The 15,099-nt window shown below is 39.5% G+C and overlaps 1 protein-coding gene across 3 annotated transcripts in view; it reads right to left on the bottom strand.

Moving 5' to 3' along the window:
• Pik3c3 (phosphatidylinositol 3-kinase catalytic subunit type 3) overlaps positions 1-15,099 on the bottom strand; it is a 140,362-nt gene that overhangs the window by 22,637 nt on the left and 102,626 nt on the right. For all 3 annotated transcript variants that reach the window (XM_004623714.2, XM_023714507.1, XM_023714515.1), the window contains 8 exons: positions 14,816-14,921; positions 13,285-13,401; positions 10,417-10,548; positions 6,618-6,746; positions 5,827-5,896; positions 3,500-3,564; positions 2,866-2,950; positions 897-971 (listed from right to left, as the gene is read on the bottom strand). In XM_004623714.2, the coding sequence (XP_004623771.2) occupies positions 897-971; positions 2,866-2,950; positions 3,500-3,564; positions 5,827-5,896; positions 6,618-6,746; positions 10,417-10,548; positions 13,285-13,401; positions 14,816-14,921 (779 nt within the window). The remainder of the gene's footprint in view (positions 1-896; positions 972-2,865; positions 2,951-3,499; positions 3,565-5,826; positions 5,897-6,617; positions 6,747-10,416; positions 10,549-13,284; positions 13,402-14,815; positions 14,922-15,099) is intronic.

The raw sequence follows: 15,099 nt of genomic DNA, 5'->3' as shown, positions 1-15,099 counted from the left end.
TTTGTTTTTAATTTATTTAGTACAATGTCTACATGGGTCTCACTACACAATCAGACTCACAGTGAGTCTCCTGTTTTCAGACTCCCAAGCGCTGGGATTACAGGTGTGCCCCACCACGCCCAGTCTCAGTCACCATCTCAGCATGCCTGGGGGCATGGCCAGCACGGCACACCAGGAATTGAATCCCAGTCCCTTTATCTGCCTAGGCAAGTGTTTTAGTTTGCTGAGCTATTTGGTCGGCACTATATTCAGCATATTTTGGCAAGAGAAAGAACACTTTTAACTTGATCTGCGCAGTAAGAAAATGGACTGCTTGCACACACTATGTACTTTCCAGGCAAACACACACTGCAAGTACAGAAGCAAGGTCCAGGTCAGTCATGGTGAACCTTTTAAAGACTGAATGTCCAAAAACACAAAAACAAAAATGACCGAGTGTCCAAAACCAATGTATTTACTGCAGCTAAAGCTGAATATCCAACGCGAGGCTGCTGCGGCAACTTGCCTTGCGTGCCCACAGAGAAGCCTCTGCGTGCCCGAGGAGGCACATGTGCCTAGGCTCACCACCGCTGGTCGAGGGAATCATCTGCAGAATGAACGCATTACCAAGGGGACTGTTACGAGAGGGGCGTGTCCCTACATGCCCTTCCACAATACCACCTAAGGAGACTTTTTAAAGATGCTGTGCCTTGTCTTCACTTATTCAACTTCCTTCATTAAGGAGATTCTAGATTAAAAATTACTGGCATATATATTACATATGCTGGGCTGGGGAAGACAGCCAGCAGCATCAGCACTTGCCTGGCAAGTGCAAAGTCCTGAGATGGAGAAAGGAGTTTGATCCCAGTACCCCCCTGCAAAAGAAATCACGCCTGCGGACAGCCACTGTTTCTTACCTGTTTTTGTTAGTAAAAGGTTATCCAGGTGCCTGTCTCCAACTCCGAGGATATATGTGATCACACAGTACCCAGCTGCAGAATGGGGAGAAACACACACCAGATAAAATGTTCCTCTGAATCGCCAAGCAACTTGTGCTGCTTTGATTTAAATTTCCTCTTATCTCTGACTTCTCACCTAAACTCTCAAATCTGTAACCTCTGCTGGATCTACTAAAATCCCATTATTTGAAACTCAAAAAAGAATTTTTTGCTGCAAAAAAATTACAGAATTTTGTCAAATTATATAAGTTATTGTCTCAAAAGTTAAGATAGCTTATAGGAACCTTAATTATAACATGTGTCTAGTATTTCTTAATTCAGACAATATATGTTAAATATGACAACGAAGAATTATTTACAGAAATAGATAATAAACTGTCAATCATCCCAAATCTTTAACTGTGTAACCTATAAAGTAACAAAATTAAATGAAAGGCTTCTTTAACAGTCTGCACAGACACAGTCCTGCTGAGCCACCAGACAGGAAATGGAATGTACTCTCCTCAGGAGTAAAAGCACTTAAGAGAGTTCACACTGTGGTCTTCTAAGTATTAAGAAAAATTACAGGACCTATTCTGAGGGGTCTCATTGGCATCTGCTTTTTATCATTTTTAATTAAAATGTGCAAATTCTGCCATTATTTAAACTATAAAAACAGAAGTTAGCAAATACCAACTTTTTATAGCTTATTTTCCCATTCATATTTTTCTCATTAGAATATTAACAATAATATAACTAGCAAACATACAAAACTATGTAATAGCTTTTATAAAACTCCTGAATTGGGCTGGCCATATAGCTCAGTGGATTAAAGCGCCTGCTTAGGCAGATGCAGAGGCCAGGAGTTCAATCCCAGTCCTGCCATGCCAGCCCCGCCCCTGAGGCACACTGAGATGGCAATTGACACTGGGCATAGTGCCACACGCCTGTAATTCCAGTACTTGGGAGGCTGTAAACAGGAGGATCACTATGAGTTGATCTATGCAGGGAGATTCTGTAGATCCCGTCCTAAATACAAAACAAAACAACTCCCATATTGTAAAATACTATTTACAAAACTAGGTTTATTTCAGCTTTTCTATAGAAATAATACTGGACCACATGCTCACAACCACAGCTACCATATTCACATTCACTACATGTTAAAGTTTAAACTTAGGTTCCACGAAGTTCAAAAGTGTCTTAAATATTCTATCATAAAAATATGAAAACAAAACACTGTGTAAAAGGAAACAATTTCTAAACCGTAAGGAAATACGAAGTTTTAAATATAGGTGCTAAACATCTAACTTGTTCTCCTGGTTTTGTTTAAGTAGCAGCAAAAACATGAATATAAACCTAAATATTGCATTGAAATAAAAAATTATTAACTATTACATGCCACACATTACTCAGGGTTCAGTTCTAGGGTTGGCTTCATTAAATGCCTTCTTAGAAATTTAGTTTTTAAAATTCTTAACACATGTATGAAGACAGACATAGATGACAGAACATAAATTAACCCTTGCTACTTCCTAGGATGGAGTGTAAGTACTGACGCCAAAATGCTATTCACTATAGGCCTCTCTTAACACAATGCTCTTACTTCAACTTTGTTTTCAACTAAAGCATAATCATTTTCTCTCTGAGCCTTTCTCCAATCTGCCTGCTTGTAGTTCCTCAAGAACAGGAAAACCCAGGGGAAAGTTACCCACTTCTGGGCAGAGATAACTCATGATGATAAAGAAGGTGAAATGCTAAAAGAAGAATTTATTCCTGTCCTTACTATTACAGCTAAACCCTAGTGACTTCTTTTACCACATTCTATATCGTATATTCTTACAGAACACTTGTCATGTCCTAGTGCCTATGAATACAACAGTATTAGGCTGGCTAGCTTTTCTTTATTCAAACGTATATCTGGGAAGTGGTGGCCTGAAGAACTTACCACAGCTTTTAACATAAGTGTCCATGACTTCAGCACTTATTCCATTTGGCCCAGTCTCACTTGGTGCGTATTTTCTAAAAAAGTTCTGAAAAGACATTATTTACCTGTTTCAGATTCCAATACACATTAACTATTTTGAAACTGTAATGACCAAGGAAGTGTCTAGTCCCACAGTCAGTCACGACAGCCAGACACTGGCTGAAGGACAGTGTAGGAATTGTCCACAGGACTTCCTCTGGAGGAAACACTGCTCCATCAGCAAACTAAGAACTGCAGTCATGTGTGCAACTGGACAAAATATGTGTGAGCAAGAATGTCACTTAGCACGGCTGGGGATAATAAAACTTGGAAATAATAACAATGTTGATCAATTAATGTTTAATAAGTGACAGTATTTCTATACTTTGCATATAGTGCAACATAGATGTTTAATAAGTTTATTTGTTCATCAATTAACGTGCCTCACACTGTTCAAACAACTGTACCAATGTGGAAGAATTTCCAAATGTGAACAATGTTTACTTCTAAAGAAAGAAAAGCAAACAGAGAGACTCCATATATTCTTCATAAAAACTGTGTACTGGTAGCATGAACTATTCACGAATTGTGTAAACATGTAAAATTGATACTGTACCTGAATGCTTCCCTCTGTATCAAGAACTTCAGCCACAGGGACTGACTGGATAAACTGCATGAAGCCTGCACAGAAACGAACAGCTGCAGTAAGCAGACCCGCTGACAAAGGAGTACAGGCTCCGCGGAGAACAGTCACCTACGAAGATGCACACATTCCACACTAACAACTTAAAAACAACTTAAGAACAGTACCTGAAGTTTGTATTGGCACTCACAGGACATCTCAGAGTAACTATCAGAAAACTCTGGATTCTTACTTAAGCTCACTCACCTGTGTGCTGCCCCACTGCATCTGCTACTACCAAACATAAGGAACAAGGTAAGGCAACTGACTAAGCATCCTAAATCTACCATCAGACATTTCTTAGCAACAATCAAAGCTGTTCCTCAGCCCCGGGGCTACCTGCGATCTGTTTTTGCTCTGACAAATGCAATTTATCCTCATAAATTAGTGTTCTAAATTTCTTACTAAGAACCTAATTAAATAACTGATATTTTAAAACAAAAAAATTCTCCTTTTTGTAGTTTTACCACAAATCATACGTAACTACTGTTTGGGGCAAATTTAAAGTCATTCTAAGGATCCAAAATTCTGAAACATGGTCACCTAACCCTAAGTGCATGCATACATATCTGGCTGCTGTTGCGTGCACTCCATCTTCTGCCCTTTCCTGGAAATGACCTGAGAGGGCAGCACAAGTCCCACACACCACCAACACAAATTAGGACAGAGCAGCATGTGAAGGTGAGCAAGAACAGGGCTGGTAAGGCTGGAGACAACTACAGGAACATGAAATAACAAACACACAGAAAAAATCAAAACAGTATTTCAGGAATACAGACAACTGTCTGCTATCGGGGAGCCTCATGTTAAGCAGTGTGCGTACAGATTACGTCCATTTAGAGTGAGAAACATCTCGCTTATGCTTATGTCATAAGTGCACAGCAGTCTGCATTAGCTCACTTAACAGGTAGTCATTATTTTTCTACTATGCAGCAAGAAATATAGCCAGGAACAAAACTAGATGCTTGACCCTGGCTAGGTACAGTAATGCTTATAAGCTTTACTTGAAGAAATAGTATGAATTAATGGATGGCATGAAATTGAAAATCTAAGTTACAGAGGAAACAAAGGACTTGTGACATTTGAGTCATGTCTTTTAGAAAACTAAAGGCCATGGGGTAAAGCCGGGTGGGAGCCAATGTCAGACAGTGATCCTAACACAGCTACATATTTTAAGACAGAAGAGGACAGTGTCTTAGAAAGGACAGATGGCAGCAGGTGTGGCTGATGCCTCTGACGCCAAGACAAAAGAAGTTCTAGGCAGGTAGACAGGAGTCACACAGGTCACGAACCTAGGGACCAGGTTCAGGCTGTGGACAGCTAGTAAGTAACAGAAGCAGGACAGTGAAGAAGCACACCCACACCTTTAGAAAGATCATCTTGAGGGGAAAAGCAGAAAGGTGATGAAAAACAAAATCAAACAGATAAGGGAGAGGCCATGGAAGGCAGAAAAAGTAAAACAGCTATTTTGTTTATCCAAGCTTTTATGGCAGACATAAAGCATGAGACCATGAAATGAAGCATTAGGTAAACGTTCTTAGGGAAACTTCTACCATGCTTCCAAAGGTTAATCACAAAGACTCCCATGCTAGATACATGTACAGACATACATGCATGTGAGTGCAGCTATCCTCAGCTCAAATACATAAAAATGAACTCAGCTGGCGACACCATTAGCTGAGTGGCTCTCACAAGCAGAGCACAGTCAAAGCTTTTCCGGGCCAAAGTAACCCTCAAAAGGATGGGCGCAGGCGCACATCATAAATGCAAAAAATATAAAGTGCACCCATCTGAATTCAAAGAAATATCTCACAAAAGTGTTATTTTCTTCCTGTAGACTGCTTTATAATTTCAAGAATTGAAAATGGAAGGAAAGAGAAGAAAAAAGTGGAAGAGACAAAGAAAGAGAGAAGGGGGAAGAGGGAAAATGAGCTAGGAAAAGGAAAACAAGCACATGGACATGGATTAAAAAGGGAAAGCAGGGAGAAGAAGAAAGGAAAGGAGGGAGACAGAAAGGGTCAGTGAGGGGGAGAAGTAGTGGAGAAGAAGGAGAAGAGGGGAGGGACAGACGGGTAGGCAGCAGGTGGAAGACTGAGGGAGGGAAAAGGCAGGAAAGAAGCGAAGAAGAAAAGGCAGGCTGAGCCAACTGGTCTTCAGGACTACAAAGCAGTTAAATCTTTAACCTTCTTAAGAGTTTCTGATTAGGAAAAGTACACTCATTGTACACTGAGATAGACAATCATGATATGAAATAAACTTACCATGTTTTGTACTAGTGGCTAATACTTTATAAGGTGTCAATTTCAAGTCCAGATTTTCTTTCCGTAACAGCTTTTGATCAGAAGATAAAACACATTAAGCCAATGAAATGGTTTTGTGGAAAAACACTCCACTTTTGTGGAGGTAACCTTAATATAATGTTAATTAAATTATCCTTCATTACCAGAACAGATTTATTAGTTTTTGGTGGCACGACAAGGTTTTTATCTCTAAATCATGTTTTCAATAATGAGAGGAGAATTCCTACTTGATGCAGTCCTTTTTGTTCTTAAGTATTTTAGAACTCAGAAATAAAGAAATGAGGGGAAGCATATTCTTTTATACACCAGAGACAAGACGGGCCTTCTTCTTAATAACAATTAGAAAAAAACAATATCTAACAAACTTACTAGAAAGTGCTAAGTCTGACATCAGAAATTTAATTTGGAAATTATTCTTTTTCTTTTTGACAGGGTTTTGCTGTGCAGCTCAGGCCGACCTTGAGCTCACACTGTAGCCCAGGCTGGCCAGAATTTGCAGCAATCCTCCTGCCTCAGCCTTCTGAGTGCTGAGACTACAGGTGTGTGCCACCACGCCTGGGCTTGGACAAAATTTTTATAGACTGCATGCAGTTCCATAGTCATCACAGCCACCCTGAAGTGCATGAGAACAAATCTGTTCAGGGTCAGCTGGACATTATAACTGAATGCCACAAGTACTCCTGTTTCTGTAAATAGCCTATGGTTTTCTAGAATGAAAAAGTATACCAAAATAACATAAAAATTATGTTCACCTTGTCCATCAGTGAAATGATTTGAAGAATGAGTTGATCTTGGCGTAGATCATCTCCATGTTTGAATATAACAGGATATTTGCCTCCATCTTCTGTCTTAAAGAATAGCTGTGCAGGCATGAGTGCGCTCTGGAAAAGGACAATGTTGCTTTAAAATTTAGATGTAAATTAGTGGAGAGTTACTACAGAGAGGGCACGCCAGCATATAAGCTCAACAGAACAGCACACAGGACCTAAGAAGTGTTAGGAAGTCACGCAGTCAGCAATGAACTAGCTAACGGAGGACTGCGTGATGGGAGAGAAGAGGCTTTGTGATCAACAGCCATGGATGTGAACCCAGGCTCCGCCAGGGACTAGCTGTGACAATTCTGGGCTGTTCTGTGTTTCTTCATCTGTAGAATAAAGGAAATGTTTACTGTGCTAAGGAAATCAGAAACCACAGAGATAAAAGGTCTGGTTGCACGCTTGATTCAAGGCACACATTCTAGGCTATGTGCACTCACCACTATTATTTGTGTTGCTGAGATACACTGGAATAAATATGCTAAAACAATGCAGCACAAAGATGTGCCAGCAGCACCTGCAAACAGGTGCAGGAGCTGGGGATTTGATCCCCTGGCCTGCTGTGCCAGCCTCGCCCCCGGGGCACGCTGAGACAGCAACTGAGATTGGGCATGGTGGCGCGCACCGGTAATCCCGGCTCTCGGGAGGCTGTAAACAGGCAGATCACTATGAGTCCCATCTAGTAGTGAGAACCTGAACACCCTGTAGTCCCTTCCCTAAAATACAAAAACAAACAAACAAAAAAAGTGGCAGATGAAAATGGGTGTGGTGGGGCATGCCTGTAATCCCAGTGCTGGGGAGGCTGAGCCAGGAGGATCACTATGAGGCAGAGCTGCATAGTGAGAACCTGCACAACATACATGAAATGAAATGAAATATATTTTAAAAAATGTGCCAGATGAAAAATCGAGAGCTTCAGGATGAGACTCAAACTCTACATCTATAAGGTCAGGAGAAATTTCAAATATTTGTATTTCCCCCCAGCATCTTTCCCTTCATTGCATGAAATCCCAAAGTCAGCTTAGGTGTATTTAAATTAAAAAAAAAAAAAAAATACCCCATTAAATTCTCTATAGAAAGGAAGGCTGTATAACAGCTCACATAAAGTGGCACCCTGAAACCACCATTTGAGAGAAACACAACTTCTGAGGTAGACACCTTATGTAGGGGCTTTGGTCACTTAGAGCAATTGTTATGTAAAATGAAATTTTAAGGGGCTAGGGAGATAGCTAAGCAGTCTAAGTGCCTGCCTGGCAAGTGCAAGAACCTGAATTTGATCCCTGGCCCCACATGCCACGCTGGCCTCAAGCCTGGAACCAGGCATGGTGGTACATGCCTGTAATCCCAGCACTGGAGAGGTGGAGATACAAGGATCTCTATGAGTTTGAGTTGTGCAGCACTGCATAGCAAGACCTTGTATCAAAACCAAAAATTAAAAAAAATTTGAAGAAATTTGTAGTGACTGAAAGAAAATAAATGGAATAAAACAAGAGGTAAGAACTACTTAATACAAGCCAAGAAACAAAGCATCACAAAAAGAGATAAGCAAACACATGAAAAAGCAAAGCCAAATGCAAACAACAGGGTGGTGTATGTATGTGTGCGGGGAGGGGGTACACAGCTGTGTACTAGGAAATTCTCGCCACCGTGCTGCGTGTTTGAAAACATTCCTATGGAAGGATGGGGAAAGGCACGAAAATGCTTCAGAGAATCCATTTCAGATCACATAAACAATGGAGCCCGAGGAACTATCTGAACTGTTTCCTACTGTAATTCAAGCCTCCTGTGCTACATGATGCAAAGTAATGTTCAATAGAACCTTATGCCTTCTCCACTAAAGTCACAGGGCCAGACCACAGAGACTGCTCAGGGCAGCAACAGGCAGCCTGACAGGAAGGACTCCCTGCCCTTCGGCCCTTACCGCTGCCTAAGAAAGGTAACTGCACTACCCTTTCCATCTGGGCAATTTGGGGCCAGGCAAAAGAAAGCTCAAGAGAATTGCTATTTGAAAATATAAGAAAAACATTAAAAGTTCACTGGCATAGATACTGGGTTAAGAAGCGCTAGCCCCCACCCAATCATATGAATTTATGAACTAAATGCAAATACAATTTTGCATTGCAATTTGTTTTATTAAAAACAAAATAGCCTAAATTGAGAAGACTAGTGACTCTGATTAAGCATTAGTTCAAATAATTTTGTATACATGATATATCATTTTTTTTCATGACAGAATGGTCCTTCACTTATATTCCCGTTTTGTTTAGTTTTGTTAAAGATGATCATTCCATTACCATTCAAATACTGTCAGTGCATGAATTCAGCAAAATAATCCAATGCAGTCCAGTAGTCCATAATAGTAGTGGTTATCTGCAGGACTGGCAATGTCAGAAGTTGTTGACTCAAGCCTTTTACAGCTCAGCACATTAATATGGCTTTACGTTTTAGACCTCCTGTTTATACTTTTCTGCTGGATGATTAAGACCAAGATAAAGCAAGACCTATATAACAAAAAATGTAACTTTCGTATCTGACAAGGTCAGTCAAATCCCCTCAGGATTTACCCTGAAACCATGTACAGCCATGGTGACTCATGCCATCTGGATGAGTCACAGCCCCTGCTTGACCATTCTGCCCTCTGTGAAAGCCTGGGAGAATGTTTTCTCTCTAGGTAACTCTTATATATCTGTATATACAAATTAGTTAGGTAAGATGTACAGCTACTTTCTCTTAGTTTAATGAAAAGAAAGATTTGTACTAATAGTGTTTAGACAAGATATTATGTCTGCATATTGTACTATGAATAACTACTATGAAGACAATATGCAATGTATTAAATATTGTAACTGTTCTACTAAAAACCAAATAATTTTGTAGTTTATTATTATTACTTTTTTTTAATTTTATATATTTTGCGGTACCTGGGAATGAACTCAGGACCCTGCACTTGCCAGGCAGCGCTTATTCTACTGAGCTACCTCCTCGGCCCAATTTTGTAGTTTAAAATGATACAAAAATATTTTGCATCTTGTTGCATAGGTCCTGCTTTACCTTGGTCTTAACCATCCAGCAGAAAAGTATAAAAACAAAATACAAGAAGTAAAGCCATGCTGTTATGTTGAGCTATAGGGGACTCAGGTCAAGAATTTCTGACACTGCCAGTAAAGCGGAAGACGTAATACTATTATGGGCTACTGGACTCTTTTAGAATATTTTACTGAGTTTACACACCTATAATATTCAATAACAGAACTTAACAAAAAAAGGGGATACAGATGAATGTCCATTTTGTATCTGTGTATTCCAAGTGGTTAGGATATATAGTTACATTCTCTTAATGAATAGAGGGATTTGCTCTAATGGTGTTTGTAAATAGGATATCATGTCTGCATCTTGTACAGCAATTAACCACTAGGAAGAATGTATGCAATGTATCAATTATTGAAACTGTCCTACCAATTTGATTTGAAACTGTCTCATTGCTATTTGTTTCTCAATAAAATTATGGAAAAAAATTTTTTGCACATTTCATTTCTTTAAATGCCTGTTACTTGTAACACAGAGAATCTTAAATCACAACAGTAAATCAGAAGTACTTTTTTTATATAGCATTTACTTAACCAATAGAATCAGGGATATTCCCTGTAATGTACTAATTTCCCAAGGTAGTTTTTTTCTGCTCTATTTTTAAAGAATTACACTCCGATCATTTACCTTAAAGACCCATCACAATTACCTTAAACAGAGTGGCTGTTTCTGGAATTATTCCTCTGATTTTCACTTGGGGTTCTAAAGGTAGTGGGATAAGTTCCACATCTGACAAATTCATTTTTTCATTATCTCCAAGCAATGCCTGAAGTCTCTCATTCTAGAATAAGTTAAAAAGATTAATTAGGTTAAAAGAGAACCTACTTCATAATATATAAACCATTTTATACATAGTTTATGTATTTATACAGTAAGGACATAAAAACTAAGTTTAAGCTGGATGTTGTGATGCATGCCTAGAATCCTAGCATTCGGGAGGATGAGGCAGGAAGATCACTGCAAGTTCAAGGCCGGCCTGGGCTACAAAGTGAAACCCTGTCTCGAAAAAGAAACCAGAAACCAAAACTAAACTAAAAAAAAAAAAAAAAAAAATTTAATTTGAAAACATGTGCAAAGCACCATAAAAGTATATGAAAACATAAAACAGTACATGTGTGTGAAACATTTATAAGTTATCCACACAATAGCAACATTACTTAAAAAGGTCTCTTGGCTCAGAAAAGCTGAAAGTATTCAAGAGCAATAGTTACATTTCACCTGATACAGTTAAGAAGAAATACTTTCAAGCTGGACTTAAAAACGCAGTATCTTTTCCCAGAGGATTTATGAAGTTACAGAGAGCAATGAATTTCCTTTGAAGCTTAAGTTTACATAACAAAAGATTATCTGAAAATACATTTTGTTATCGCAGCGCATCTAGGGGGTATAGAGGAAATGCACTCCAGACCCTGACAACCTCCACCTTCTACTCTTCACAGAGCCCGCCTAGGACAGCATCATCATCCCTTTCTTCTTCAGCACACAGCACACATACTGCTGAACTGAGCTAGGATCTCACACACTGAGAGGTCCAAGTCATGGTGAAACATCTCTGAAGTCTACAGAACCCCATACACTTAATTTCACAGGAGCAATCTATTTCATTTGAAAGTAAGAAAAGTTCTGCATTTTTTAACAGGTAAGCCTGTACTTCAAGAGTGAAAGCTTCGATTGCCAACACCAGGGGCATAAAGTATTTTAATTGTAATGCTAGTTGTATGCAGCAAAGGAATGAGTTCTGGAATCAGTAAGAGATGAAAGTTTTTAAAAATTGTTTTAAGAACTACACAGAAATTTTCCTTCAATAACATTCACTAACTCCTTCTGAAGGACAGATACAATTTAAAAATCAACCGAAAACTGGTATAAATTCCTATGCATGGAGTTAAGATTTGTGTCTAGTTGTCCCCCAAAAGCCTCATTCAGTCATAGGGCAGGGATCTCTAGAGTTTGGGATTAACTCATGATCCACTGGGATTATGGGTCTCAGTACTGCTGGGAATATGCATGTGAGCACTTCCCTTAGCCTGGGGCAGACAGCCTGAATGCCAACGTAAGAGATAGACTTCCTCTCTGTTGCCACTGTTGCTGCTACCCCTCTCATTTGCTCTCTCTGCTCTTTGCTGCTGCCAGAAAAGTTCTCTGCCATGTGCTGCTCTGCCTTGGAGCCAGCTGAGTATGGACTGAAACCTCCAGTAACTGTGAGCTAAATAAACCTTTCCTTCCATCATTTTGGGTGTCAGGCATTTGTCTCAGCAACAAGAGAAGAGTAACTAAGACACAGTTTATGAAAAGGTCAATGAATCTTCCTACTCAAATGGATGGTCAGATATACCAATGCTAGGAAATACGTGTTTTATTTTTTGTCAGCAATGCCAAGTAGAAATTGACAAAAATGGAGTATTTAATCCCAGATGGGCATATCCATCTTTGTTTCTTCTTTTCACTGCTCCAACAGGGTCCTGGGCACTGTTCGTCCTCACTTTGTGACCCTACAGTTCATCAAAAGCAACCAGAGAGCTACTGCTGCTAGACCTGAACTGCAACGCAGACACACAGGTGCGCCCTCTGCTGGTGGGCACTGGCAATCACACCACTTCTCACCAGGACAGCCATAGCCCGCAAGATTGGTTTACTCATCTAGTCTAAGATTCCTCTCAACAACAAGGAAAAGGACAGCTAGGTAAAAATGTGTTTCCCCTCTATATTCCCCATCTTGGTAAATAATTATTCCTCATTATTACCTCTACTAGCAATTCTTCGGACCTGTCCCCTGCTTTGAACTTATTCATCTTTTCCTCTCAAGTTTTCTTTCACAAATCTAGAGAATAACAGCGATCGTGTTTTATAAAAGTCACCAAGAAAGATCTGGCTATTACCTAGTGTGACCAGACAAGAAAACAAGTGAATTCTTATAACTTAAGCTACTGATCAGGAAACATGACATGAAAAGAACAGAGACTATACCATTCTATGCATTTGCTTGACAGATCAATGCAATAACTGGGATAACTGGTGCAAAGCCAGGTCTGCATGAGCACTAATTCTGCGATGGAGGCAAGTTATTCTGAACCTCATCTTCTCAGAACGCTAGTCTACATGATCTATAGAGGTCTTTTCCATACTAAGTACATTATATTCTAAAATGCTAAGACTCTAAACAGCCAACAAAGCACTGTGAATCAGAAATACAGATGCAAGGCAGCACATGCGGACATAAATAGCTGCAGCACTTAATAGTCAGATGACAAAGGGCAAAGTAACCCTCTGTACCTCCTATCCCACCCAAGTAGGGGGATACTAAGAGCCTATTAATTAGACTACAATGACGATTAAATATATCAATATACCTAAACTCAAACAAGACTGCATAATCAGAGTTCAAGTGTTTCTGTAACCTCAAATGCATAGGAATTCATATAATACACTGTACTGACCCAAAGAAAGTGTTCAAAACTGAGTGTTTTCTGATACAAAGTCACTCTGTCATAAGCAAAAGCCAATGGCACAGCCTTACCTTTTTCTTCCGATTTCCACTTTCACGCTGCACTGCCTTCATTAGATGCACGAGCCGATCTACAAACGTCTGCTGCGCAGCCAGCAAAGAGCGCATAACTCGGACAGATTTATCACCCTAAGGGAATCAAAGCAAAGGAAAATTGGCTCTGTGCAGCATAATGATCAGAGTTTCTTTAATAGCATGGGTTATCTTTTCTTACTCTTGTAATAGCCATAAACTTCAACACAAAGCAAAACTTAAAGTGATTAATTATTGTGACTCGAAGATAATGAGAAACGCACTCTTTTAAGTGAGCACCACCAACCTATTCACAGTTGCAGGTTATCTGAGTCTCCAGAGCACTGGTCTGCCCAAAACAATACATCCCATAACTACCTGACAAGACAGAATCCACACAATCCAAAACGCTTTAACTCACTGGTTCAGTAAGTATCTGAAAACCAGTAATGCCAGAAATGTGCTATGTACACATATGGCAAAAACAAAGACGATCTTCCAGAAAGTAAAACACCTACTAGAAAAGAGAAATAGCCTTACATAAATACTGCTGTACTTCATGTTAGTTTAGAGGGGGAAAAAGAAGCCCTAAAATCTGTCGAGTTTTATGTAGTAATTCCCAATTCATAAAATACACACTCTCATTTAATCTTTCCAATTAACCTGGTGAGGGCAACTGGGAAAATATTATCCCCATTCCAAAGATGACACAATTTAAGCTCAGAGAAACTGGAATGACGTCACAGGACCAAAAGAGAGATCAGAAAAGAACCAAGGGTTTATCTGTCGATCAGGTTAATAGTGAAAAGCTCTGAGCCCTAAGACTACTTATAAGCTTAGTCTCAGAGTGACTAATAAGATGAAGTTTAAATTTCTGCAGATTTGAAGCATGAAACAGCAGATAAAAGATGCTATAAAGTAAAACCTTCAGCAGTAAAGTCAGATTAACGAATCAGTTTTGTGTTTGCTGCCCTTGCCCCCTCTGCTGGCTGGCTGTGATAAGTGCTTTCAGAATCAATGCATGGGAAGCAGAGAACACAGGAAAAACCACAGCAGAGCTTTGAAAAACTGTTGATGGAACAAAGCAGCTCAAAAGACAGTGCCTACAACATGGCGAGTGCAGAATTCTGAGAATGTACTAGTCTAGGTAAGGAAGAAAAATGGGACATTCTAAAAGCAAAGAGCTTTTTTTTGTTCTACATAGAGGTTTGTTCATTAGAGAATCAAAAAGCTTACTACAAAGGGTTGAAGAGTTAAGTATTTTATCTTACTGGTCGTAGGGCTTCTTTCCAATTATGCAGCTACCATAGCAGTGCAGAGAGAGCTGAGCCATGTGTAAAGGAAGGAGAGTGGACTATGTTCCAATAATTCATCAACAGGAAATAAAAAATGAACTTAAGTCATTTCATGTATCAAAAAATACTCATCTTCTTTTGATATGAAAATGTAAAGGCCGTTCTTCACTGCGAGACTGGGAACCTGCCAGCTCCAGCCGTGCACTGCTGTTTGTCACCCCACACTCAACAGCTACCTTCAGCAGTGCTTGGCTGAATCTTCTCATCACGTTTAGGTACATCTCGTGGGTCTTGGGATCTCTCTGCTGAGTATCTTGATCTTCACATTCCACTATCACATACCTTAAAATAGTCATCATGTGAAATGAAACTCAGATTCATTTGGTAAATATACTTTTTCATTAAAATACATTAATTCATGCCTGCAAAAAATAATTGAGGATAACGAAACTCATTTTGTCATTCTTTTCTTAAATATGAAAAATAGGGGTTGGCCAGATAGCTCAGCAGACTAAAGCGC

The sequence above is a fragment of the Octodon degus genome, unplaced genomic scaffold, assembly GCF_000260255.1.
Source record: "Octodon degus isolate 3935 unplaced genomic scaffold, OctDeg1.0 scaffold00003, whole genome shotgun sequence".
Lineage (NCBI taxonomy): Eukaryota > Metazoa > Chordata > Mammalia > Rodentia > Octodontidae > Octodon > Octodon degus.
This window is presented reverse-complemented; position numbering and strand designations above follow the sequence as displayed.